Genomic DNA, 26,865 nt, shown 5'->3' on the forward strand with positions numbered 1-26,865 from the left:
GTTTTAAATCCTCCTGTGTGTCTCAGGCCGACGTTCCAGCTGTTCTCCTGGCACTCCTGCCTGCTGGGCATCGTGGGTAGCGTGGTCATGATGTTCGTCATCGAGCCGCTCTTCTCGTCCGCCAGCATCGCGCTGCTGCTGCTGCTGCTGCTGTTCATCCACTACCGCTCGCCCACCAGCAGCTGGGGCTACGTCAGCCAGGCGCTCATATTCCACCAGGTACGAGGACACCAGGACGCGCGGGCGTCCGCACAGCGCGAGGACGCGCGCCCGTCCACCCCGCGCGAGGACACGCGCCCTCACGCCCCCCGGCTTGTACCCCTGTGCGCAGGTCCGCAAGTACCTGCTGCTGCTGGACGTGCGCAAGGACCACGTGAAGTTCTGGCGGCCGCAGGTGCTGCTGATGGTGTCGAACCCGCGCTCCTCCTGCCAGCTCGTCTCATTCGTCAACCAGCTGAAGAAGGGCGGGCTCTTTGTCCTGGGCCACGTGCACCTGGGAGACCTGGGTAATGTAGTCCTTCTCCTCAGCTGGACTACGGTCAAAACATACATTTCATTATTATAGATTTTTATTTCTTTATTTAAGTTGTGCTCAAGGTTCTCTGAGGTTGCCAGGTGATGAAGTCATAAAGTGATAAAGTGAAGTGATTGTCACTTGTGATACACAACAGCACAGCACACGGTGCACACAGTGAAACGTGTCCTCTGCATTGAACCATCACCCTGAGTGAGCAGTGGGCACCATGACAGGCGCCCGGGGAGCAGCGTGTGGGGACGGCGCTTTGCTCAGTGGCACCTTGGCAGATCGGGATTCGAACCGGCAACCTTCTGATTAACCGCTAGGCCACCACTGACCCCTTTCTTTCAGCATCTCTCATACTTTCTCTTCTCTCTCTCTCTCTCCGCGTCTCCGTCTGTCGGTAGACTCTCTGGCGCGGGATCCGGTCCTGCCTCAGTATCAGTTCTGGTTGAACCTGGTGGAGCTGCTGCAGGTGAAGGCGTTCGTGGACCTGACCCTGTCCACTACGGTCCGGCAGGGAACCCAGCATCTGCTGAGGATCACCGGACTGGGTCGGTCTCTCTCTCTCTCTCACACACACACACACACACACACACAGCATGTAGCTCTCTTCACGACAACACAGACACAGGTCGACTCTCCAAACGGGCTTCTATCGCGTGGACGTTCTTGTACAACTTGCGCCATGAGAACTCGCGTCTTTTCTCGCCAGACTTGGTTTACCCATAAATCACTACCTTCAAAATGAACTACAAATCTCTCATATTGTATACGTCGAATTTCAAACAAAAATTCATTTAAACAATAACCATAAGCCATGCAACCGATAATAATTCATAACTGCCCCTGCCCCTGTGATGTCGTGACGCGTTTGTGTTTTCAGGGGGGATGAAACCCAACACCCTGGTTCTGGGCTTTTACGACAGCTGCGTCCCCGATGACTACTTCGTGCAGGACGCGGCCTTCTGCGGCGGAGTGGGCGGAGTCGCCGAGCGCTTAGGGGTCGATCTGCCCTCCCTGCAGGCGCACTTCCCCCCCGTCCGCAGCCAGGAGTCGCTACGGCAACTGAGCCCCGAAGAGTACGTGGGCATAATCCGGGACGGCATTAAGATGGGCAAGAATGTTTGCCTGGCGCGCTACTTCCACAACTTGCCGCCAGCGACCAAGGGCGGGGCCGGGCGGATGATTGACGTTTGGCCCCTGAATTTGCTCCGCCCAGAGAGCGGTGGCTACCTGGATGTGTGCAGCCTCTTCCTGCTGCAGCTGGCATGCGTGCTGAACATGGCCAACGCCTGGAGACACGCCCACATGCGTATATTCCTCTGTGTGGAAGCAGAGTCGGATCAAGGGGCGTGGCCGGGGCCTGGCTGGCTTCAGAAAGAGGCGGGGCTCAGAGAGCTGCTGGGAAAGCTGCGAATCCGAGCGTCCATTCAAGTCGTCACCTGGGACGCCTATACAGAGACTGAGGGAAGGCGGGCGGCAACGCCAGGTGGAGGAGACGTTGGGGGTGGGGAAAATGGCGGGGGGGGCTGGGCCAGAAAAGCACCGTCTCTGTCCCCGGAGTTTTTGTCTTCCGTAAACAGAATGCTGCAGGAGAACAGTGCCCAATCTGATGTCAGGTTCCTCTACCTGCCCCGCCCACCGGCACCTCCTGACCAATCACACGCGTACCTGGCCCAGCTGGAGGCGGTGACTAATGACTTAGGCCCCACCCTCTTAGTGCACGGCCTCACGCCGGTCACATGTACGGAGCTCTGAGAGAGGAACTGGGTTACAGGAAGTGTGTGTGTGCTACAATCAGCCTTCCGCGGTGTGGAGATAAAAGCACAGTATATCCCACCAGTCTTGTTTAATTCCTCGCTTGTGCGCCATCTCTCTATCTCTCTCTCTCCACCATGAGAACGTGCTGTAGCATATTGTCCCTCTGCCTCGGCGCCTCGGTGTCTTAACTCCATGCTTCACAGCTGATCCCTGAAGGACCCGCCCACCTGACGACATCAATATCGGACATGCCCCGCCCCTTCACAGAACGCTTCCCAGACTGTCACCATGGTGATGTCGCTATTGCACTAATAGATTGAGCACCGCCTTTGACTGACTTGGAATTCTGGGAGAAAGTGTGCGAGTGTGGCAGTGTCTTCATCCTGACTCTTAATGACTTTTAAGAATGGAACAAAAAGTGACAGTCTAATAAAAATACTCATGCTGTGTAACTCAACGTTTTATAACAGGACTGATTTTGTTGTTCTATTCAATTATAATCATTTGAGTCCTCAATGTGTGTGTGTGTTTGTCCACTGAGGCCCTGATGTGAGACTAAACCCCCTTATTCAGGTATGATCTGAGACTAAACCCCCTGATACAGGTCCTGCTCTGAGACTAAACTCCGTTATAGGTCCTGATCTGAGATTAAACCCCCTGTTACTGGTCCTGATCTGAGACTAAACCCCCTGTTACAGGTCCTGCTCTGAGACAAAACTCCGTTATAGGTCCTGATCTGAGATTAAACCCCCTGATACAGGTCCTGCTCTGAGACTAAACTCCGTTATAGGTCCTGATCTGAGATTAAACCCCCTGTTACTGGTCCTGATCTGAGATTAAACCCCCTGTTACTGGTCCCAATCTGAGACTAAACCCCCTGTTACAGGTCCTGCTCTGAGACAAAACTCCGTTATAGGTCCTGATCTGAGATTAAACCCCCTGTTACTGGTCCTGATCTGAGACTAAACCCCCTGTTACAGGTCCTGCTCTGAGACAAAACTCCGTTATAGGTCCTGATCTGAGATTAAACCCCCTGTTACTGGTCCTGATCTGAGATTAAACCCCCTGTTACTGGTCCCAATCTGAGACTAAACCCCCTGTTACAGGTTCTGATATGACACTAAACCCCCTTTTGCAGGTCCTGCTCTGAGACTAAACTCTGTTATAGGTCCCAACCTGAGACTAAACCCCTTTATTCAGGTATGATCTGAGATTAAACCCCCTGATACAGGTCCTGCTCTGAGACTAAACTCCGTTATAGGTCCTGATCTGAGATTAAACCCCCTGTTACTGGTCCTGATCTGAGATTAAACCCCCTGTTACTGGTCCCAATCTGAGACTAAACCCCCTGTTACAGGTCCTGCTCTGAGACAAAACTCCGTTATAGGTCCTGATCTGAGATTAAACCCCCTGTTACTGGTCCTGATCTGAGACTAAACCCCCTGTTACAGGTCCTGCTCTGAGACTAAACTCCGTTATAGGTCCTGATTTGAGATTAAACCCCCTGTTACTGGTCCTGATCTGAGATTAAACCCCCTGTTACTGGTCCCAATCTGAGACTAAACCCCCTGTTACAGGTTCTGATATGACACTAAACCCCCTTTTGCAGGTCCTGCTCTGAGACTAAACTCTGTTATAGGTCCCAACCTGAGACTAAACCCCTTTATTCAGGTATGATCTGAGACTAAACCCCCTGATACAGGTCCTGATCTGCAACTAAACCCACTTACTACCATTGTGTCCCTGAGCAAGACACTTAACCCTAAGTTGCTCCAGGGAGACTGTCCCTGTAACTACTGGTTGTAAGTCGCTCTGGATAAGGGCGTCTGATAAATTCTGTAAATGTAAATGTAAACCCCCTGATACAGGTCCATTAGAAAAATTGCAGCTGTTTGAATTCAAGTGGGTCATGGTATTTCACACGGAACTGATTCAAAATGAACTTTTTATTATCAAAAAATAGCACAATTAAAAATGAAACAAAATACAGCATGCGGCACTTCATCAACTCGGGTTATTGAGTTTGTTCCCCTCTGTAATAAATGTAAGTAACCGTCTGGTCAGCGTCACCAGGGCCTCCAGACGGGCAGCGTGCACGCGCAGGGCGGGGCGCCGCGGGACGACAGGGACCTGAGGTGGCGCACCGTCAGCTCCAGCACCTCCGCCTTCTCCAGCCTGGGCCGCTGCGCCTGCGCGCCGTGCACGCGCAGCAGGAGCGCGCGCAGCTCCACCAGGCACGCGTTGATGCGCGCCCGCCGCCTCCTCTCCATCAGGGGCTTGGATGCCTGCGGGATGGGCGGATGAGAAGCGGGCATTTCTACACCGAGCAGGCCGCGTCACACCTACCTTTGGATGGGACTCAGATGGGCTCATGGTGGTCAGGATGAAAAGTTCTCTGCGGGGGTCCTCGTGCAGCGCCCCATATATAGCAGAGGGGCGGGGTCAGGATGTGCGAAAGACGGATTAGCGGTCATCAGCCCCTGGGTGGCATGTCTGTGCGAGGTTGGGGATTTGATCTGCTTCATTCATAAGGCTGAAGTGTCACTTAACCCCCTTCATTGTGGGATTAGAGTTCAGCTGTCAGTCACCGGTGATTGGCAGGTTCCTGACTTTTCCAATGGAGAGTCTGTTGCTAGAAATGATGGATGTTTGTACAGAACGTGTCCCCGCGGAGGGGTGAGGACGTTGGAAGGAGTGTGGGTGAGGAGGTCACATGATGCATAATGACAGAATTCCTGCCGGATCCGGGTGGACGCTACGTTCGTCTTGTCACACGGCCGGGCCACACACACCGAGGGCGTGGCCCACCCTGAGCCCGCACTCTGATCCCCGACACTTGTCCCTCCGGCCTCCGACATGCTCTTAATCCGCACGACTCCTCCTCTGCTCCGGTTCCCACCCAGTTCTCGCCACCGTCACGTCCTTCTCTGCTCAGGGACGTGTGAATGAGACGAGGGTGGACATGATGTTTGGGATGCTGGCTGGGGGACGGTGCCATTGTGTGTCTGTGTCTCCATTCATATGGAAATGTTGGGGTACGACTGGCATGGTGACACAGTTGGGGACTTTTCTCTGGTGTCACGATTGGTGGAGAGCTGGGCCGTCCTCAGCAGCCCTTTAAAGTCCATTTTATTCCTATTGAATCGTGTCATGACGTAGACAACTGGTAGTCAGGATAAGCAGGCCGGCACCGGCTCAACATTCCTACATCTCTCTCTCTCTCTCTCTCTGTCTAGCCTGTTTTTCCCACAACCAAGAAGGAGATTAGAGATGACAGAGGAAGAAGAGGAAGAAGAAAGGGGCTGAAAAGGCCCTCATCCCTCTTTTATTCGCGTCCTTTTATTTCCTCTTATGCTCAAGAGGACAAGTGTGGAGCCTCTTCAGCTCAAGGGTCTCCCTCTCTCTCACTCACTCTCTTTCTCACTGTGTGATTGATGGAGAGTTGGTTTTGTAAATGAGAAGCAACAAAGATGGACAAAGTGGACATTTCACATTGAGGAGATGGGACGTGTTGTACAACAACGTAACTACGTATTTTCCAAATGCGTTAAGTTGGCCTTCTGAAACGTTCTTCCTTAAAAATAAAAAGAATCGGTCATATCTGAAAGCATTTGCGATGCGAGAAGTGAGGGACAAACTTCTCCCTTCGCTTCTAATAAGATCTTTTTATTTCACTAGTCAGGAAAATCGGGCCGGAATTCTTTTTACTGCATCCCTGCCTCTCGCATTACTGGATTCTTGTGTTTTGATCCAGCCGAGCCGAAATAATGAAGGTGAACTGAAATCGTATCATACTAATTAAAAAAGAAAATCTAATCCAGATTGGTAGAGTTCAGTGGAAACACTGAATTCGAATTTGCTGCTGTTCCAGTCAGCCAAATATAAATTGAAGTTGAGCTATTTTGTCATTTCGGTTACATACGTGTCAGACGGTACAACGTTTCTCCACAACTCGTAACATGTAACGTTTAAACAACGTTACATACTGAAAAGAAAAGAACATAAAAGAACAGAAGCATTCAGATATAATGCGAACAGCCTTGGAGTAATAATAGACAACCAACTCTCCTTCTCGACTCACATCAGCAATCTTTCCCGCTCATGTAGATTCCTTCTCTACAATATCAGACGAATCCGCCCTTATCTGTCAACCCAGGCCACCCAGATCCTGGTTCAGTCCTCAGTAATCTCACGACTGGACTACTGTAACTACCTTCTAGCTGGTCTACCACTATGTACCATCCCACCTCTACAACTACTACAAAATGCAGCAGAACGACTGATCTTCAACCTTCCCAAATTCTCCCACACCGCCCCTCTACTACGTTCCTCCACCGGCTCCCAGTAGCTGCACGCATCAGGTTCAATATACTGATGCTGGCCTACAAAGCCAGACATGGAGTAGCACCATCCTACCTCACAGCCCTTATTACACCTCGCACTGCACCTGGTATACTCCGAGCCTCCAGTACTGCTCGCCTGGTCCCTCCATCTCTGAAGGTAAAAGGAAGACCCTCATCTAGACTCTTCTCCGTCTTGGCCCCTCGGTGGTGGAATGAACTTCCAGCTCAGTCACTGAGCACCTTCACACGGCAGCTCAAGACCTTCCTCTTTAGAGAATATTTAGATGAACTTGTAACCTTCTTATTGTCTAACTTATGTATAGAAACATCAAGAGTGAATAAAAAGATTGTATTCATAGTTGAGGGTCCTAATGAACTAGAACTGATCACTTCATTGATGGTAACACGTTGTAAGTCGCTCTGGATAAGGGCGTCTGCCAAATGTCTTAAATGTAAATGTAAATGTTGAATCGTTCAACAAATCAGCTCCAAGATGCTGAAATCGCTGTTCTGTTTGTCCGTTGCGGCCGCCGTAGTCCGACTCACTGCGCATGCGTCAGCGGCGCGGCGGCGCAGCGAGAAACGCGAGCGGCTCCTGAGCGGCGAAAAGTTGCTTTTCGGAGGCTGCATAGTCGCCTTCTCTTCCGGGGGAGACTTTTCGCAGCCCGGGCTCTTCCGGAACCGGCGCGATGAACCAGTTCGAGCAGTGAGTCTGTCTCTTTCCGCTTAGTTACACCTGCTAACCGAGGTGGCTAATGCTAACCCCACTTCCTCCGCGGCCTGGACGTTTAGCTCCGCTGACGGCGTGTTGTCCTTGTCCCCTCAGTTTGAAGGAGGAGGACGCCGAGGAGCGTGACGACGTGGTGTCCACGCGTGACGACAGGAGTGACGTGGACGGCGGGACGGTCAACAACAACAACAACCGGAGAAAAGTAAGATGTGTGATGCCGGGCTCGTGTTCCACGACTTTCCCCTCTGACCTGTGTGACGTGTTGTGACCGCAGGCCGTCTCCCCGGCGGCGGGGGAGCACCCCCTCCAATACAACTACACCTTCTGGTACTCGCGGCGCACGCCCAGCCGGCCGGCCAACACCCAGAGCTACGAGCAGAACATCCGGCAGATCGGCACCGTGGCCTCGGTCAGTCGCCCTGCCACGCCCGGCGTGCCACGCCCGGCCAGGCTCTTTACTCGCACTCAGCTCTCTTTCCTCGTAGGTGGAGCAGTTCTGGAAGTTTTACAGCCACCTGGTTCGTCCGGGAGACCTGACCGGACACAGCGACTTCCACCTGTTTAAAGAAGGCATCAAGCCCATGTGGGAGGTGTGTGTGTATATGTGTTTGTGTGTGTGGGTCGGTCCACAACTCCCTCTGATTGCAGAACGGACGATTGAGATCTTTCTCTGTTCAGGACGAGGCCAACAAGAATGGTGGGAAGTGGATCATCCGTCTCAGGAAGGGTCTGGCGTCACGTTTCTGGGAGAACATCATCCTGGCCATGCTGGGCGAGCAGTTCATGGTGGGCGAGGAGATCTGTGGAGTGGTCGTCTCCATCCGCTTCCAGGTGGGCGATGTGTGGAAGTTGGTCTTTTTACAATGACCCTGTGGAAGTCCTTCCTGTTCTTCTCCTGTTACTTAAAGGTCCTGTATTCTGAAAATGTGACTTTGTGAGATTATTTAACATTAATACGAGGTCCCCTGGCCTGTCTATAGTCTTACTTTTCACAGTGGCTAGAAGTGAAAGTGAAGTGATTGTCATACACTGCAACACAGCACACATGCACACAACAAAATGTGTCCTCTGCATTTAACCATCACCCTTGGTGAGCAGTGGGCACCATGACAGGCACCCGGGGAACAGTGTGTGGGGACCTTCTGATTACGGGGCCGCTTCCTTAAGGAAGCGTGTTAAGGAAAGTGTATAAGGTGTAATGGCGATAAGTGTAAAGATACTTTTGTCATTCAGAGAGCAGCAGCTCAGACGGTCTGATCTGGAATTTGTCCCCTTAGTCGAACGCTGCTCCCCGGGCGCCTGTCGCAGTGCCCACTGCTCACCAAGGGTGATGGTTAAATACAGAGGACACATTTCACCATGTCACCGTGTGCTGTGCTGCAGTGTTTCACAATGACAATCACTTAGCGTATGTCATGCTTTTTCCAGCCAGAGAATTTCCCGCCCCTCCCCTAAAACATTATCTCCACCGACCGTTGTGGCTTCCAAACGTGTAGGCAACAAGCATCGTAGTTGCTCGGTGTTTGGATGTAAAAATGAGCACAAATTTATTTTTAAGTTCCGTCATGCCAGACTCGGGGACCAGCGGGTTCATTTTATTTCTGGAAAAATGGTGACACGACTTCCTGTCTGTGCCAAACATCATGGATGGTGTTGATGACGTCGTTTCCCGCTTAACTTCTATAGGCCGCTCTCCTCCTCATTAGCATTTAAAGCTACAGACGGTGAAACGGCGCGTCCTGGGAAATCTCGCTGTGGGACTGGATCAAAGTGGCTGTAGTTCTGCACCAAGAGACCTCAGATACGAGATTAGGGACCAACAAGATAGCTATAAAAGAAATCATGTCAGGGGATTTTTAACAGCATAGTTGTCCTCAGGGTCTATTGACTGAATGCTGATGTCATTTCCGGTGTGCAGGAAGACATCCTGTCTATTTGGAATAAGACTGCCAGCGATCAGGTGACCACCTCACGTATCAGGGACACGCTGCGGCGAGTCCTCAACCTGCCGCCCAACACCATCATGGAGTACAAGACCCACAACGACAGCCTGAAGTACATACACACACTCGCAGTGTACATACATGCATAATATCCATATTCACCCTTCATCTCATCTCCTGACTCTCCTCTCTGCAGGGACAACTCCAGTTTCCGAAACACAAAGATGACATTGTGAGCGGAATGTTTGGGGAACGTGTCTTTAAAGCTGTGGTGAAGCAGCTGATGGACGAACTGCCAGCGGGACGCAGTGATGCAGAACTTCTCCCTTTTCACTTGTTTCAGCTCGCTGAAGATGACTGGAGTTACATTTCTGAACAGGGCCACTAGTGTGGGCCACAGGGCCACAAACAGACAGACAGCAGAGTCTTTGCGGTTTCTCTACCCCTGAACACAGGCATCACTTGAAGGGTTTCTGAGTGACCCGTGGAGCTCCTGAGAAGGTCCTGCGACATTCTCTCAACGCGCTGACCTCTCGTTGTGTTTCTGAATAAAGTGTTTCATGGCAGTGATCTGCATCCAGTGGCATGACGATGCCCCTTATGGTTACTCCACCCACACGTAACACGTCTAGGCTGGACTTCCAGGGAACCAAAAGCTACACTTTCCTCCAGAATAATCATTCTTAACTGGCCAGAAATGTTAACAGGATCTTTCTGTTTGTGTGCTGAAGTGTCAACTATTAAAAAATGTTACTTTATCATACTTGCTGATTGAAATATATGGTTCATCAATTAAGAGAAGAACGCTAAGGATCAATTTAGCTCCCCGGCAATGTTCAATCGAATATTGATTAAAATAATCATTTGGGGATTTTCACAGTTCCTTCCCTGGCAGGAAATCGAGTCTGACATGAAGAACCGAAATATTACGATTTTAAACCCAAATTCGCATTAAAATGTGCTGCAGTGCTGCCATCTAAAGGAACGGAGTCGTCAGCGGCTTTTTTTTAATTCCACATTTTTTCCCGAATATTCACGTGTTTACAATTCACGTCTCTTTAGATTGATCCCATTTTTTTTGTACAGTCTTATTCACTAATTCGGCCTGGAGCGACAGCTTGATGGTTTTGCACCAATAAAATGAACGAACTGTGTTTTCTGTTGATTCAATTACATTTTTTATTCGTTTATCATCAACAAACTCATCAAAACATCAACACCACCACAAACGAACAATGATTTTTAAAAAACGATAATTCTAGAACAGAAGGCATTTTTTTTAGATAAATAAAACGCTTCTATAACCGTGTTGTCCGTAAATAACGTGCCGATATTATGTTGTATATTTGTTGTGTTGTGCATTGTTCGAAGCGGACGGTGCGTCGCGTCGCGATGACGTCACGCCGCCGTTGGCCGCCGGTTGCTATGGCGCGTTCGGACCCGAGTCTCCTGCGCTGAGCCGCCGCGCTTCTTCGAGACCTGCAGCCGGTAAGGGACTCACGGGCGTTCTGGAAAGTTAGTTAGTTAACGCGTAAGTTAACGTCTGGCTAGTCGGACCAGAGAGTTTAAAAACGCGACGGCGCCGAGGAAGATGACTGACGAATATCAGACGAATCCGTCCTTATCTGTCAACCCAGGCCACCCAGAACCTGGTTCAGTCCTCAGTAATCTCACGACTGGACTACTGTAACTCCCTTCTAGCTGGTCTACCACTGTGTACCATCCGACCTCTACAACTCATACAAAATGACCTTCAACCTTCCCAAGTTCTCCACACCGCCCCTCTGCTACGTTCCTCCACCGGCTCCCAGTAGCTGCACGCATCAGGTTCAAAATACTGATGCTGGCCTACAAAGCCAGACATGGAGCAGCACCATCCTACCTCACAGCCCTTATTACACCTCGCACTGCACCTCGTTTACTCCGAGCCTCCAGTACTGCTCGCCTGGTCCCTCCATCTCTGAAGGTAAAAGGAAGACGCTCATCTAGACTCTTCTCCGTCTTGGCCCCTCGGTGGTGGAACGAACTTCCAGCTCAGTCACTGAGCACCTTCACACGGCAGCTCAACACCTTCCTCTTTAGAGAAGATTTAGATGAACTTGTAACCTTCTTCTGTATAGAAACTAGAACAGAGTGAATAAAAAGATTGTATTCATAGTTGGGGGTCCTGGTGAACCAGAACTGACCACTTCATCCATGGTGACATGGAAGCACGTTGTAAGTCGCTCTGGATCCGGCCGTCTGCCAAACGCCTTAAATGTAAATGAGTCTGGTCCTGCGACATGAACTGCACGCTGACCCATAAAAACACACGTGGCGTGTCCTGGTTGGACACTGAGGACCAGTTGAAAGTAAACTTGCTGTGGAATGGAATGGATGGTGACCTGTCTCTGTCTGTGTGTGTGTGTGTGTGTTGGACAGAGCTGGTGTGTGTGCGACCATCAGCTCGGAAATGTCTGATTGCCAGACGGAAGACCTGCTGAGTGACATCGAGCCGCTGCCCATCTCCCCTCCTCCCCCATCCCGCTCGAAGCCCCTCCCCCTGCGCGGGGCCACCTCCCCCCCGGCGTTGGCCCGCTCCTGGCCTTCCTCGCCCCTATCGGCGCTGTCCTCGTCACGGGAGGTCACCGCCCGCCTCTACTCGTCCCTACAGCAGAGCCGGGACGGGTGCAGTGTTGCCCAGTCCGCCAAGCCCAGGTCCATCACCCGAGCGACCTGACCACACCCACCGCCAACCATTATCACTCCTGTGAGGGGTGGAGGATGATGAGGATGATGAAGATTCTTTGTTCATTTACAGGCAGGTGTCCTTTAAACTCTCCTCTCCAGAGCTCTGGCACTTCAACTGGGCCACACCCCCACTCACCTCTAATAGGCTGGAAGGGGAGGAGCTGGACTGCTGTCCAGTTGCAGAGTCTGTTTTGGGGGCGGAGCATCTGTCAGAAGATCTGAGGAACTCTATCAACAGGAGCAACAATCTGCAGGTGACACACACACACAATCACAACAATACACACATTAATAATGTCACATACACATACATAACGTCCCAACAAAACACACGGTTAAGGAGTTTGCCGGGTCAAATCCCACCAAGGTACCTCTGAGCAAGACACCGTCCCCACACGCTGCTCCCCGGGCACCTGTCATGGTGCCCACTGCTCACTCAGGGTGATGGTTAAATGCAGAGGATAAATTTCACTGTGTGCACTGTGTGCTGTGCAGCTGTGTATCACATGTGACAATCACTTCACTTTCACTTTCAATCATACATTTACTGAAGGGACTCAGCAAGGTGATACACACACACACAATTATAACATGACAGACTGGTCTCCACATTACACACTCCGTTTAAACAACACTCTACACACATATGTCCCCACAAAACACACTCGTACTTTACTGAACACACTCAGCAAGGTGACACACTACTGTGTGTGTGTGTGTGTGTGTACAGAATGGCCGGCGGCACATTGAGGACATGGAAAATGTGAGGAGTCACCTGCAGAGCATGTTGAGATCACACAGAACTGAAGAGGGAATGGGTGAGTACACACACACACACACACACATTTCGATATTGAGGTGTATCAGTCATATTGAGTTTAAGGTCTCGACTGTCCCCATCTAGCTGAGGCCCCACCCCCCATCTCCCAGCTGCTGGACGATGACTCGTTTATAAGTGACACAACGTCAAACCTGCTTAGGTACACACACACACACACACACACACACACACACACACTGAGCAAGCTGTCTTTTTCATTAGAAAAGCAGAACCAGAATTATCTGCTAATAACACAGATGAATTGTCCACCTGCAGCGCGCCTGTCCTGTCCACCGCTGGCCTGGACGAATTGTTCCCTCGTTACTCGCGGCTGCGGCGCGGCGATGCGGCCGAGTCGCCGGGCGAGATGCAGCTTCTGAGGACGGCCGTGGAGCGGGAACGTGCCCGCAGGAAGGTGGAGCCCGTCCCCGGCTCAGTCTTCAGGAGACGACTGGTCCTTTAAATTCATTAACACAAACCGTCACCGTCTCTCTGTCCCCCTCTCGTGTCACCTTCTCTCCCTGTCCCTCTTTCTCCCTCTCTCTCTCCGTCACCCTCTTTCTCTTTGTCCCTCTCTCTCTCCATGTCCCCCTTTCTCTCCCTGTCCCTCAGCACTGTGAACAGCAGCTGTTGTCCCTCCAGACTAAAACACTGTCCCTGCAGCAGCAGGTGGCTCTCGCCGTTGCTGCTGACAAGAAGAAAGACATCATGATTGAACAGTTGGACAAGGTGCAACACCAACACCCACACACACACACACACACACACACACACACCCCGCTCATGTAGTGTGGTGCTATGTTGAAGGTGTGTGTGCGTGTGTGTGTATCAGACTCTGGCGAAGGTGGTTGAAGGTTGGCGTCGTCATGAGCAGGACAAGAGTGACGGGATCAGGAGGCTTCAGCAGGAGAAAGAGAACGTGGAGAAAACACAAAACAGACAACAAGAGGTACACACACACACACACACATACACACAGAATGGAAGTGTGCTGGATTGTCACACGTTACTGTGTCACACATCATGGGTCCCTGAATCAGAGCGTTAGGGGACAAGTTTTTGTGTGTGTCTGTGTTGGGGCATCAGATGCTGACACAGCTTGAAGAGTCTCTATCGCAAGCAGCTGACGCCCTGGATCGAGAGCAGACACACAAACAGGAGCTGGACAAGACCAACAAACAACTGGTAACACACACACACACACACAACAACAATTTTAGTCCAAACCTGTCTTAACAAGAAGTCCATTATTTTGAAGCATCCATGCCGATGATGCTCAGGGTCATGAGCCATCTTTGTCCCAGTGGTGTCTCTTCACTGGAGCCTGCGGTGGTCTGAGCCTCGGAGAGAACAAACTGTGGCAAACGTGACTTTAACGTGACTCGGTGTGTGTGTGTCAGTCCCAGTGTCTTTAACAGAAGACCAGAGAAAACAGATGTGTTTTTAATTTAAACACTGAGACTGTGTCTGAGTCCCGGACACTGACCGGCAAGCCGTTCCACAACTGCGGAGCTCTATGCAGTGATTGTAAGACTGGGGTGATGTGGTCAAATTTCCTGGTTCTGGTTAGAACTCTGGCTGCAGCATTCTGTACTAGCTGGAGTTTACTCATGCACCTACTAGAGCATCCAGACAATAATGCGTTGCAGTAATCTAACCTTGATGTAATAAATGCATGGACCAACTTTTCTGCATCATGCATTGAGATGATGTTTCTTGTTTTTGCAATATTTCTGAGATGAAAGAATGGTGTCCTAGTGACATTATTTATATGTGAATCGAATGAGGGACCTAGATCTTGCCACTTCAGTCACATACAATAACATGAAAAAGTTTGGGATCCTCTGTCAACCGGCAAAATAATGTTTCAGTGGCAGGTCTGATTGGACAGCTGAGGGTTTCCTGGTTTGTAGTGAAACTGTCTTTAGCTGCATGAAATTAAATCGTAATTTAACTGGTGGTGCAAACATGATTTGAATTTGCATCTAACTGCTTAACACCAAATTGGTTGGATGTGTAGACAGATACAGAGGGTGGGCGGAGCTGAGGCACGGTCAGAGGTGGAGCCACTTCGAACCCACAACCTGCCACTGAGCAGAACACCATCCCCACACGCTGGGTGATGGTTAAATACAGAGGACACCTGTCACCACGTCACCGTGTGCTGTGCTGCAGTGTTTCACAATGACATTCACGTCACCTTCACTTCATTTTGGACGATGTTTATATCATGAACACACATTAATATACACGTTCTCTCACAATCACTCGACCTCTGTATGTGTGTAGGAGCAGCAGCTTGTCCAGCTTCGGGAACGACTGCAGAAGCTCTCTGAGGAGGCGGAGCATCTGAGGGTGGGCGGAGCTGAGGCACGGTCAGAGGTGGAGCGACTTCGAACCCACAACCTGAATCTACAGACCGAACTACAACAAGAGAGAGAGGAGAGCAGCAGACGAGAGGGCGAGCTGACTACACAACACACACACGCCCTGGAGAGAGAGAGGGTAACACGCTACACAACACACTACACACTACACAACACACACACGCCCTGGAGAGAGAGAGGGTAACACACTACACAACACACACACGCCCTGGAGAGAGAGAGGGTAACACGCTACACAACACACTACACACTACACAACACACACACGCCCTGGAGAGAGAGAGGGTAACACACTACACAACACACACACGCCCTGGAGAGAGAGAGGGTAACACGCTACACAACACACTACACACTACACAACACACACACGCCCTGGAGAGAGAGAGGGTAACACACTACACAACACACACACGCCCTGGAGAGAGAGAGGGTAACACGCTACACAACACACTACACACTACACAACACACACACGCCCTGGAGAGAGACAGGGTAACACACTACACAACACACACACTACGTCTGACTAGACACGTACACTTTAATTGGAGAGAGTCAGGTTGACTTATACACTATATTAAAATAAAGTGTGTGTGTGTGTGTGTGTACAGATGTCTCTGTCCCAGCAGCAGCAGCGCTGTGAGGACCTGCAGGTGAGGTTGAGGGAGGAGCAGCAGCAGAAGGAGGAGATGAGGAGAGAGAGAGATGCCGCCAGGGTGGACCGGACGCTCGACCAGGTACCAGTTTACACCAGATCAACGCAGCCTGACTGTTTATAGCGGCTCTCACGCAGAACCATGACGCTGTGTGCGGGTGTGTCTCTGTCTCGGTGTGTGTGTCAGGCTCGGTTTGAGGCTCAGCGCTCTCAGTTGGAAGCGGAGCTGAAAATCACTTTAGAGGAGCAGGTTACTGAGAAACTCGGAGTTCTGCAGGAGGAACACAGCAGAAACACGGCAAAACTACGGGAACACCACAGGTACACAAACACACACACTAATTAAAGGTCCCCTATCATGACATACGAGTTCCTGCAGGGGCTAGAAATGGCGATGGGTGTAAAGAGTGTTTTGGTCGTTCTGCTCCGCTGTTAAGAGAGTGGCAGCTCAGATGGTCGGATCTGGAAAAAGCGTGAGAAATGGGAGGTAATGATGTCATAAGGGGAAAGGCTTTTTCCCGCCCTGCCCCTAAAACATGATCTCCACCGACCGCCATGGCTTCCAAACGTGTGAAGCATTGTAGTCGCTTGGTGATTGGATGTAAAAATGAGCGAGACTCTGAAGAACCAGCTGGTTCATTTTATTTTTATTCTGGAATAAAAATATTTCATGTTAGGGGACCTTTTAATAAAGCGATTGATCCAGTTCTCCAAGTTCATTTAATATAGCTGAGTGTGTGTGTGTGTGTGTGTGTGTGTGTGTGTGTGTGTGTGTTTCTTCTGCAGGAAGCAGCTGATTGAGCTCAGTTCTCAGCATGAGCTGGAGATGTCAGCCCAGCAGAGTGAATTCAGCTCACAGCTACAGGAGAGAGACGAGCGTCTACACACACTCACACAGCAGTCTGAGAGCAGGTACACACACACACACACACACACACACACAGCAGTCTGAGAGCAGGTACACACACACACACACTCACACAGCAGTCTGAGAGCAGGTACACACACACACACACACACTCACACAGCAGTCTGAGAGCAGGTACACACACACACACACACACACTCACACAGCAGTCTGAGAGCAGGTAGACACACACCACACACACCAGCAGTCTGAGAGCAGGTACACACACACACACACACACACTCACACGCAGTCTGAGAGCAGGTACACACACACACACACACACACTCACACAGCAGTCTGAGAGCAGGTACCACACACACACACACACTCACACAGCAGTCTGAGAGCAGGTACACACACACACACACACACACCTCACACAGCAGTCTGAGAGCAGGTAGACACACACACACACACACAGCAGTCTGAGAGCAGGTACACACACACACACACACTCACACAGCAGTCTGAGAGCAGGTACACACACACACACACACTCACACAGCAGTCTGAGAGCAGGTACACACACACACACACACACACTCACACAGCAGTCTGAGAGCAGGTACACACACACACACACACACACACTCACACAGCAGTCTGAGAGCAGGTAGACACACACACACTCACACAGCAGTCTGAGAGCAGGTAGACACACACACACTCACACAGCAGTCTGAGAGCAGGTACACACACACACACACACACACACACTCACACAGCAGTCTGAGAGCAGGTACACACACACACACACACACACACACACACACTCACACAGCAGTCTGAGAGCAGGTACACACACACACACACACTCACACAGCAGTCTGAGAGCAGGTACACACACACACACACACTCACACAGCAGTCTGAGAGCAGGTACACACACACACACACTCACACAGCAGTCTGAGAGCAGGTACACACACACACACACTCACACAGCAGTCTGAGAGCAGGTACACACACACACACACACATACACACTCAGCAGGTACACACACTCTCTCTCTCTCACACACACACTCCAATAAATGTTTTCATGCAGGGTTTCAGCACTGAAGGAGGAGCTGGTTTCCATGGCGACCTCCAAAAGGAAACTGGAGACTCAGAAGGCGGAGTTAATATCCCGTCTGCAGGGCATGATGCGCTCCCATTGGACCGAAGCGCTGAAGCTCCTCACCGGTCAAGATCAGGTCTGAAGTCAAGAAACGTTCAGTAAACGTTTTAACAACATCCATCAAGCAGTCAGCATCCAACACACAATAAACACTCCACACTTCATCCATGATAAACTCTTCAACAACACAACCAGGGCAGTGGTGGCCTTGTGGTTAAGGAAGCGGCCCTTTAATCAGAAGGTTGCCGGTTCGAATCCCGATCCGCCAAGGTGCCACTGAGGTGCCACTGAGCGAAGCACCATCCCCACACACTGCTCCCCGGGCGCCTGTCATGGTGCCCACTGCTCACTCAGGGTGATGGGTTAAATGCAGAGGACAAATTTCACTGTGTGCACCGTGTGCTGTGCTGCTGTGTATCACGTGTGACAATCACTTTCACAACCAGCAGGTCGATGGCTCTCTCTCACCCCCGCCTGTATGGAGTGCCTTCAGATCCCAGTCCTCTCCTCCCGAAAACACGGCTGAAAGAACCAACCCAGCTGGCACAGAGTCGCCAGGTACTCACACACACACACACACACACACACACACAGGTTCTCGGAAGAAGAGTCAGCAAAATAAGAGTGAAACCTCCTGCAGCACCTCAGGCCGTGTTCCTGCACCTGTCCAGAGAGCGTGATGGAGAGCCGGAGCAGAGGAACGGTGAGTCTGAAGTCAGCGTTCTCAACCACAGCCAGATATTCACACCTTTGGAGGCCGTGCTGGATGAAACCAGCCTCACAGGTAAAATACCCCCCCCCCCCCCCACCCCCACACACACACACACACACACACACACACACACACACACACACACTGGCTTTTAATGGAGGAGATGAAAGAGTGTGGTGTATGTTCTCAGCCCTAGGCAGCAGCGATCTGGAGGTCTGGGGGAGGTCTCCGGACGCAGAACGAGAAGTTAAGGAGACGAGTCACAGTCAGGAGTCAGTACCGAAGCAGAAGCTTGACTCCGCTGCGGAACAGAGTCCGTGGCAACCTGAGGTTCCCAGTCCAAGTCCAAACCATGACTTGGCTCCCAAACAGAGTCAGAGTCTGTCCCAATTTCATTATCAAAATGCGAGCCAGAGCCATTCTTCTGCTCACAAACAGAATCAGAATCAGAATCAGCCCTGGATTCAGAGTCAAAGTGAGGGTCTGAGTCAGAACCAGAACCAGCAGAACCATGACTCCTCTCAGAAGCACGTTCCAAAACAAAGAACATTTCCAAACCAGTTCCCAGGTCAGAGTCGACATCTGGATCCAGGTCAGTTCAGAGGTCCAAACCCAACTCAGCATGTGAGTCACAGCAGAATCCATCAGTCTGTGAGTAGCTCCTCCCCTGAGAGGTCAGCCAATCAGGGTCACCTGAGATCACAGGTGATTAGGGACACGCCAGGTCACGGTGAATGGGACAAAACAAAGGCTCCGCCCCCTACACAAGGATCCAATCAGACTCTCAATCCAGAGAGGCAGAGTGAACTCCAGTACTACATCACGAAGGTGAAAACAAAGAATCAAAAGAACCGCATGTTCACGTTACAACAAAAAAAAGTGTCTCCATGTTCCTGGCAGTAGGATTATTTCCACTCTTCTCCTGCAGCTCCTCGATCGTTCTCCCGGAGAACCTCTGGATGTCCAGGCTGCCGCGCCCGCCAGCAGCAGCACAGGACACGCAGGTGACCATGTGACACTGACACAACGTTGTGGTTGGCATGACAGGCTCTTGGTAACCGACGTGGCGCCTGTGTGTTTCTGCAGAAGATGTCTCCGCGGCACGCCATGGGATGGAGGTTCCGGGGACTTCGACGGACCCCCTCGCGCACGCCCAGCCCAACACCCACACCTTGCAGCAGCTGCAGCAGCTCTACATTAACCTGCTGAGGTGGGCGAGAGAGAGAGAGAGAGTGATGTTGTGTTTTACGTTGTTTGTTGAACAGATCCTTGTGTGTGTGTGTGTGTTGAGTGTGTGTGTGTTGAGTGATTATTGAACAGATCCTTGTGTGTGTGTGTGTTGAGTGATTATTGAGCAGATCCTTTATGTGTGTGTGTGTGTGTTGAGTGATTATTGAACAGATCCTTGTGTGTGTGTGTGTTGAGTGTGTGTGTGTGTTGAGTGATTATTGAGCAGATCCTTTGTGTGCGTGAGTGTGTGTGTGTGTGTGTGTGTTGAGTGATTTATTGAACAGATCCTGGTGTATATGTGTGTGTGTGTGTGTGTGTGTGTGTGTTTTCTGTGCCGTTTAGAGCTGAGAATGAAAAGTCTGCTGCTTCGGCCCAGTCCAGTCTGGATCAGAAAGTCAGCGGGCAGGAGAAGACCGAGGTGGGACCTTCACCGTCCACTTCCTGCTGGGCAGACATGATGCGGGTGGTGGTGGGATGTGTTGTAACTTCCTGTCCCGTCTCCCCGATGTACAGGTGAACACGACACAGCGACGCCCCCCATCACAAGCAGCGTCTTCACGAGGTCGCAAGGCGGGGCCGCCGGGTCACAGGCCTGGACCAGGGAAGACCGGTGCCTGGAGATGAGTGGGACTCCGCCCTCTGGACGTCTGTAATCGTTGTGTCCTTCTCCTCAGTGTTGGTTGTTTTTATTCTGTATGTATTTTTATGGAATTCTTTTTGGTTATTAAATCATACCGTGAAATGCACAACAGACGGCTTTGTTTTCTCTGTGTGTGTGTGTGTGTGTGTGTGTGTGTGTGTGTCAGACCTCATTTGTTTCTGGTTAAATGGAGGCGGTTCCAGTGACAAATATTCTTTATTTATCACTTTGGCCGCTCTTATCAGAACCCCGCGAATGACGCGCTGTTCCACGCGACTTGTTACGGCTGCTGCTCGGTCAAGGTGACGGTGACGATGGTGTCCGGGTCCGCCGGTCACCGTGTCCTGAGAGAACAGGCTGCTCTGTCTGGGTCTGTAGATGAGCTGCGGTGTGGTGACATTTACCGAGTCTCGTCCAATCACGCGTCATCTTGCAGCATAGCTACAGTATTTGTGTGTGTGTGCGAGTGTGTAACTGCGACCGTGATTCTGCTGTACTGCTTGATCGGAACTAAATATCTGAAGATGGCTTGAGTGGGTGGAGCTTGTCTCTGATTGGTTGTCATTCAAAGCAAGGCCAAATTTCTGGAGCTCGGACATTTAATGTTTTAAATAAAGCAGCGAAGGTCTAAATATTACCAATACATGCCGTATAAATAAATAACGTAGAATCACGTCCAGCCACGAGGACGCCGTCAGGAGTCGTGGGCGCTGGCAGTCAGGATTTAGGGAGGAGGAGGCGCTGGAGTATGGGTGGGAGGGGCAGTCTGTCCGTCAGAGCCTCTCTGTCCCGCCCCAACGCCTGACGGACACCAAGTCGGCACAGACACGCTAGAGCAGGAGGGTCACCTGACGGAAAATAAATTACGGAATTATTTCTCTAATGAAGGGGCCTTTCTTTGGTTTCGTGCTTGCGTGGGTCATACATACGTGATGCTCCATTGATGTAGCGCAGGTAGATCCTGGCCCCGCCCCAAACACAGCTGATGGTTGGAAACAATTCCACCCCTTTTGGGAGACCCTCAAAAGCCACACCCAGGTAGAATTCATCCACAGCGTATCCCAGAGTTCCCGCGTCTGCGTCCACCACGACCAGCACGTGTCCTGGAACCTCTAAAGGACGGCCGGGGCCCGTAGGATACGGCCCCACCTCCTTCCCGCTGTGCCACAGCTGATTGGTTGAGAGCTCCCACCCCCAGGAGCATGAGTCTCCACCCACCAGTGCCTTGTAGCCTGATGCCTGTCGTGGTCCTTTATTGGTGGAGATTCCAATGAGGGCGTGGCTTCCTCGCTGCCCCGGTTCCCAGAGCACCTCCCACACATGAAGCCCCGCCTTGATTCCATGAGCTGCCCTCACAGCATCACTGCTCTGTTCCACCTGATCACGACAAACACAGGCCCCGCCCACCATGCGCAGGTGTGGCGACGCCTCCGTGGGACTCCAGTGGGAACGCGGGTCGTCCAGGGAGACGGGGGCTGCATCAAGGAGGATGGACAGACGAGTGGGCGGGGCGACGGCGAGAGGGAGGAAGGGAGATGAAGATGAGGCGGTCTTCCTCACCGCACTGTTATCACACAGCCAGCGACACAATAAGAGCCCCATCCAATCACAGAGCACCACACTGGAGGAAACAGAGGGGTTCCGTCAGGGTTCTGCAGGGTCTACCAACAAGGAGGTTCTCCAGTTCTCATTAAGCCACACCTACAAAAGCTCATTAACCCGATCTCATGATTCTAAGAGGACAAAAAAAATCACACTTATGTTGAAATAGGGTCATGACAAGCAAAGCTGGAGTAAGGACCCGTCACATGGTCACACCCACCTGAGCAACCAACTGGAACCCTGCTGGGCCACCACGGAAACCAGTGACCAGAAGCGATGTTCATCCAGCGGTGAAGCGAGCGCAGCTTCTCAGCAGCTCCCGAACGCAGGACGCCGGGATGCAGGAACGCGCCGTTTTTATCCGGGACGCTTATCTCGCTCGGCCCAGTTGGCCCGCGCCGGTCAGTCGCGTGCTCATGGCCTCCGGGAACAGGACGCTCCGGAACAAGGCCACAGGCGCCATGATGTCAGGACCAAGGAAAAATAGACTACTGCTAAAATCATTTTTGACGTCATGAATGATGTCCCACCATCACCATCAGACACCCGATGTTACTAAATGTTGTGGACCGCTGCACCCTCCACGGAGTGGAGCCCAGTGTGGCTTTCCTCCTACCTTCTAACTAGGACCTGGGTTGGTTCCATGTAGGAACCCTTCTGGTCCCTTTTCTCATTTAATGACCCCACGAACACCCCACAGACAGCGAGATCTGAGCAGGTGGCGCTAAGCGGCGGTGGAACCCGATCACAGCACCAGACCCGGAAACGGCTGAGCAGGGACGTTTTATTCCACTCCACAAACAAGCTGCGTCGCACAGTGTGTGATGTTGGTGTGTGTCGGTGTACTGATCACGACAGCACAAACAGGACTGTGACAAGAGCAACAGACAGAAGAGCAACATGCAGGGCTCTCTGTGTGTGTGTGTGTATTTGTTTTAGGGACATTTTCTCTCCACAGTCTGCTTTCCTCCCTCCTCATACTCCTGTTTGGAGATCCACATCTGCTGGAAGGTGCCCTGCCAGGAAGAGATGGGTGGCATCACACAAACGCACACGTGCTACATCACGTGTCCTGCATGCTGTGTTCTGTGTGTCTGTCTATAGGTTGTGATTGTGTGTGTATAGATGTGAGGGCGTTTGGATGTATAGATGTGAGGGTGTATGAGTGTATAGACATGAAGATATATAAATGTGAGGGCGTTTGGATGTATAGATGTTAGGATGTTTGGGTGTATAGATGGGATGATATTTGGGTGTATGGATGGGAGGATGTTTGGATGTATAGATGGGAGGATGTTTGGGTGTATAGATGTGAGTATTTTTGGGGTGTATACATGTGAGGAAGTTTGGGAGTATAGATATGAGGATATATAGATGTATAGATGAGAGAATGTTTGGATGTATAGATGGGAGGATGTTTGGGTGGATAGATGGGAGGATGTTTGGATGTATAGCTGTGAGGATGTTTGGGTGTATAGATGGGACGATGTTTAGGTGTATAGATGTGAGGATATATAGATGTGAGGGCATTTGGATGTATATATGTGAGGATGGTTGGTGTATAGACATGAGGATATATAGATGTGAGGGCGTTTGGATGTATAGATGGGAGGATGTTTGGGTGTATAGATGTGAGGATATATAGATGTGAGGGCGTTTGGATGTATAAATGTGAGGGCGTTTGGATGTATAGATGTGAGGGCATTTGGATGTATAGATGTGAGGATGTTTGGGTGTATAGATGGGAGGATGTTTGAGTGTATAGATGGGAGGATGTTTGGATGTATAGATGTGAGGATGTTTGGGTGTATAGATGGGAGGATGTTTGGGTGTATAGATATGAGGATATATAGATGTGAGGGCGTTTGAATGTATAAATGTGAGTGCGTTTGGATGTATAGATGGGAGAATGTTTGGCTGTATAGATGGGAAGATGTTTTGGTGTATAGATGGGAGGATGTTTGGGTGTATGGATGGGAGGATGTTTGGATGTATAGATATGAGGATGTTTGGGTGTATAGATGGGAGGATGGTTGGGTGTATAGATGGGAGGATGGTTGGGTGTATAGATTGGAGGATGTTTGGGTGTATGGATGGGAGGATGTTTGGGTGTATAGATGGGAGGATGTTTGGATGTATAGATGTGAGGATGTTTGGGTGTATGGATGGGAGGATGTTTGGGTGTATAGATTGGAGGATATTTGGGTGTATGGATGGGAGGATGTTTGGGTGTATAGATGGGAGGATGTTTGGATGTATAGATGTGAGGATGTTTGGGTGTATAGATATGAGGATATATAGATGTGTGGGCGTTTGGATGTATAAATGTGAGGGCATTTGGATGTATAAATGTGAGGGTGTTTGGGTGTATAGATGGGAGGATGTTTGGGTGTATAGATGGGAGGATGTTTGGGTGTATAGATATGAGGGTATATAGATGGGAGGGCATTTGGATGTATAGATGTTTGGATGTTTGTGTGTGAGTATATACACACTTTTCCACTCACCAGTGAGGCCAGAATCGATCCTCCAATCCATGAGCTGAAGCGTCGCTCTATGGTGCTGTTACTGGCGATGAGCTTCAAGCGCATGCTCTACACACACACACACACACACACACACACCCAGGTTATGTTTATGATGAAATATTATTGTGTGTGTGTGTGTGTGTACGTACCGGGGGTGCTTTTTGTGACAGTTCTCTGTTGAGCCTTTCTGTGAAGCCTTGCAGTAGAGTGTTTCCTCCTGTAACAACCACGCTACCATACAGCCCCTAAACACACACACACACACACACACACACACACATTCCTAAAGCGCTGACTCTGCAGCAGGCGTCACGCCGCCGCCCCACCCAGCATCCAGAACACCAGACACAGTCACATGACAGTGTGTACAGGCTCAATCTCACACACACACACACACACACACCTCTCAGCAGACGCAGTGTGTTCTTACTGGTCTGATGTCGATGTCGCACATGCCGATGCTGGTGGTGACGACATGTCCGACTCCCAGCATTGTGTTCCCAGACAGGCCCTGTGAGAAAACGACATCAGTGACGCTGATCTGTCCCTCTGCTCTGCTCCCCCAGCTGTACCTTGACGTTGGACGGGTCAAACAGGCCCTCTGGGATGCGCAGCCTCTCTGCGCCGTAGTCGGTCGTGTAGCCGCTGGGCATCTCGTAGTGTGCTGTGGGCATCTGGGCGGCTACTCTAACCGAGAGTCAGGAAACACGTGGTCACCCCACAGAAACACATATTCCAAAATCCTACAGGGTACATGCAGGTTGGTCTGTCCTTCTTACTGTGTGTAATTAACCTCTCTCGTTCTCTCTCTCTTTCTCTCTCACTCTCTCTCTCTCTCTCTTTGTCCCTGTTCGTCTTTCTGCCTGTCAAGCTGTCCCTCTGTCAGTTGGGTTGTGTAAGAGAGAGTACGATTGCAGAACGTACTGTTCATCGTAGGGCGAGTCAGACACCTGCAGAACAGACGCCTGGAAGTCCTGGATCACCTCCTGGAACAACAGTGTTACAGATGCTGAAACCTCACCCTCACTTTGCAACTCATATTGTGAGGATATATAGATGTGAGGATTTATTTATGTGAAGATGTTTGGGTGTGAGGTTGTATGGAAGTGAAAAAAAATTGATATGAAGATGTTTGGATGTGTAGATATGAGGATGTATAGATGTGAGGGCATTTGGATGTATAGATGGGAGGATGTTTGGATGTATAGATGGGAGGATGTTTGACTGTATAGATGGGATGATGTTTGGGTGTATAGATGTGAGGATATATAGATATGAGGATGTTTGGGTGTCACATAGATAAGAGGATATATAGATGTGAGAATGTTTGGGTGTATAGATGTGAGGATATATAGATGTGAGGATGTTTGGGTGTATAGATAAGAGGATATATAGATGTGAGAATGTTTGGGTGTATAGATGTGAGGATATATAGATGTGAGGATGTTTGGGTGTATAGATAAGAGGATATATAGATGTGAGAATGTTTGGGTGTACAGATGTGAGGATATATAGATGTGAGAATGTTTGGGTGTATAGATGTGAGGATATATAGATGTGAGAATGTTTGGGTGTATAGATAAGAGGATATATAGATGTGAGAATGTTTGGGTGTATAGATGTGAGGATATATAGATGTGAGGATGTTTGGGTGTATAGATGTGAGGATATATAGATGTGAGAATGTTTGGGTGTACAGATGTGAGGATATATAGATGTGAGGATGTTTGGGTGTATAGATGTGAGGATATATAGATGTAAGGATGTTTGGGTGTATAGATGTGAGGATATGTCGATGTAAAGACTCTTGACTCACATTACACATGTAGGTGTGCCACGGCTTGGTGACCAGCGGCAGTTTGTCCTTCTTGGTCCAGTTTGGGGGAGCTCCCTCCCTCACCGGTTCCTGCAAAGATCTGACCGGGTCATCATGAGTAATCAGATACAATAGTGTGTGCGTGTGTGTGTGTGTGTGTGTGTGTGTGTGTGTGTGTGTGTGAATGTAGGTAAAGAAACACACCTTTGATGCGATCATGTACGGTGGTGTGATGTCGATGTTCATCTCCTGGAAGAGCTCCCGGCACTGCATGGTGATGAAGTCCCCAGCCAGAGGAGACTTCACTATTCCTGACCATATGGGAGGGGCGGGGTTTAAAAATCATTTACTTGTGAAAATGCCTCTCTGGTTTTGCAGAATGGACTATTTGCCAATGTCATCAGCGATGCAAATT

At 50.4% G+C, this 26,865-nt stretch overlaps 5 protein-coding genes and 1 long non-coding RNA gene across 8 annotated transcripts in view; 3 read left to right on the forward strand and 3 right to left on the reverse strand.

The window, feature by feature from the left end:
* The window catches only part of LOC114790117 (solute carrier family 12 member 9-like), a 6,674-nt gene extending 3,877 nt beyond the window's left edge, over positions 1-2,797 (forward strand). The window contains exons 10-13 of the mRNA XM_028979882.1: positions 27-219; positions 332-506; positions 925-1,071; positions 1,404-2,797. Coding sequence (XP_028835715.1) covers positions 27-219; positions 332-506; positions 925-1,071; positions 1,404-2,278 — 1,390 coding nt within the window. The 3' untranslated portion in view covers positions 2,279-2,797. The remainder of the gene's footprint in view (positions 1-26; positions 220-331; positions 507-924; positions 1,072-1,403) is intronic.
* Positions 2,798-7,175: 4,378 nt separating this feature from the next.
* eif4e2rs1 (eukaryotic translation initiation factor 4E family member 2 related sequence 1) lies at positions 7,176-10,060 on the forward strand. The gene is made up of 7 exons (XM_028980503.1): positions 7,176-7,330; positions 7,451-7,556; positions 7,629-7,763; positions 7,840-7,944; positions 8,033-8,185; positions 9,273-9,409; positions 9,494-10,060. The coding sequence occupies exons 1-7, from the start codon at positions 7,314-7,316 to the stop codon at positions 9,531-9,533; spliced, it is 693 nt and encodes a 230-aa protein (XP_028836336.1). The 5' UTR covers positions 7,176-7,313; the 3' UTR covers positions 9,534-10,060.
* A 620-nt stretch (positions 10,061-10,680) lies between these two features.
* Positions 10,681-20,610, forward strand: cntrob (centrobin, centrosomal BRCA2 interacting protein). Of its 2 annotated transcripts, none has more exons than XM_028979859.1 (21): positions 10,681-10,785; positions 11,719-11,994; positions 12,098-12,281; positions 12,758-12,845; positions 12,932-13,007; positions 13,124-13,262; positions 13,460-13,576; positions 13,680-13,796; positions 13,934-14,032; positions 15,137-15,352; positions 15,849-15,974; positions 16,080-16,213; positions 16,679-16,804; positions 17,851-17,998; positions 18,369-18,480; positions 18,563-18,706; positions 18,825-19,462; positions 19,563-19,638; positions 19,721-19,844; positions 20,207-20,282; positions 20,378-20,610. In XM_028979859.1, exons 2-21 carry the CDS (start codon positions 11,750-11,752, stop codon positions 20,486-20,488), a joined length of 3,096 nt encoding a protein of 1,031 aa, XP_028835692.1. In that variant the 5' UTR covers positions 10,681-10,785; positions 11,719-11,749; the 3' UTR covers positions 20,489-20,610. The 2 variants fall into 2 exon arrangements, with proteins under 2 accessions (XP_028835692.1, XP_028835702.1); XM_028979869.1 differs by having other exon boundaries at positions 19,724-19,844.
* Positions 12,213-14,341, reverse strand: LOC114790524 (uncharacterized). The gene is made up of 3 exons (XR_003749816.1): positions 14,075-14,341; positions 13,118-13,304; positions 12,213-12,275 (listed from the first exon to the last, which is right to left on the reverse strand). It is a non-coding gene; the product is annotated as an uncharacterized LOC114790524 (long non-coding RNA).
* A 475-nt stretch (positions 20,611-21,085) lies between the features above and the next one.
* Positions 21,086-22,720, reverse strand: LOC114790399 (SPRY domain-containing SOCS box protein 2). Its single transcript, XM_028980447.1, has 3 exons — positions 22,327-22,720; positions 21,434-22,125; positions 21,086-21,352 (listed from the first exon to the last, which is right to left on the reverse strand). The coding sequence occupies exons 2-3, from the start codon at positions 22,104-22,106 to the stop codon at positions 21,222-21,224; spliced, it is 804 nt and encodes a 267-aa protein (XP_028836280.1). The 5' UTR covers positions 22,107-22,125; positions 22,327-22,720; the 3' UTR covers positions 21,086-21,221.
* Positions 22,721-22,870: 150 nt separating this feature from the next.
* On the reverse strand, positions 22,871-26,824 carry actl6b (actin-like 6B). Of its 2 annotated transcripts, none has more exons than XM_028980515.1 (8): positions 26,655-26,824; positions 26,451-26,540; positions 25,559-25,620; positions 25,207-25,321; positions 25,065-25,145; positions 24,784-24,879; positions 24,614-24,700; positions 22,871-23,122 (listed from the first exon to the last, which is right to left on the reverse strand). In XM_028980515.1, exons 1-8 carry the CDS (start codon positions 26,721-26,723, stop codon positions 23,042-23,044), a joined length of 681 nt encoding a protein of 226 aa, XP_028836348.1. In that variant the 5' UTR covers positions 26,724-26,824; the 3' UTR covers positions 22,871-23,041. The 2 variants fall into 2 exon arrangements, with proteins under 2 accessions (XP_028836348.1, XP_028836357.1); XM_028980524.1 differs by having other exon boundaries at positions 26,451-26,550; positions 26,655-26,795.
* Positions 26,825-26,865: the final 41 nt, after the last annotated feature.

The sequence above is a fragment of the Denticeps clupeoides genome, chromosome 1 (assembly GCF_900700375.1).
Source record: "Denticeps clupeoides chromosome 1, fDenClu1.1, whole genome shotgun sequence".
Taxonomy (NCBI): Eukaryota; Metazoa; Chordata; class Actinopteri; order Clupeiformes; family Denticipitidae; genus Denticeps; species Denticeps clupeoides.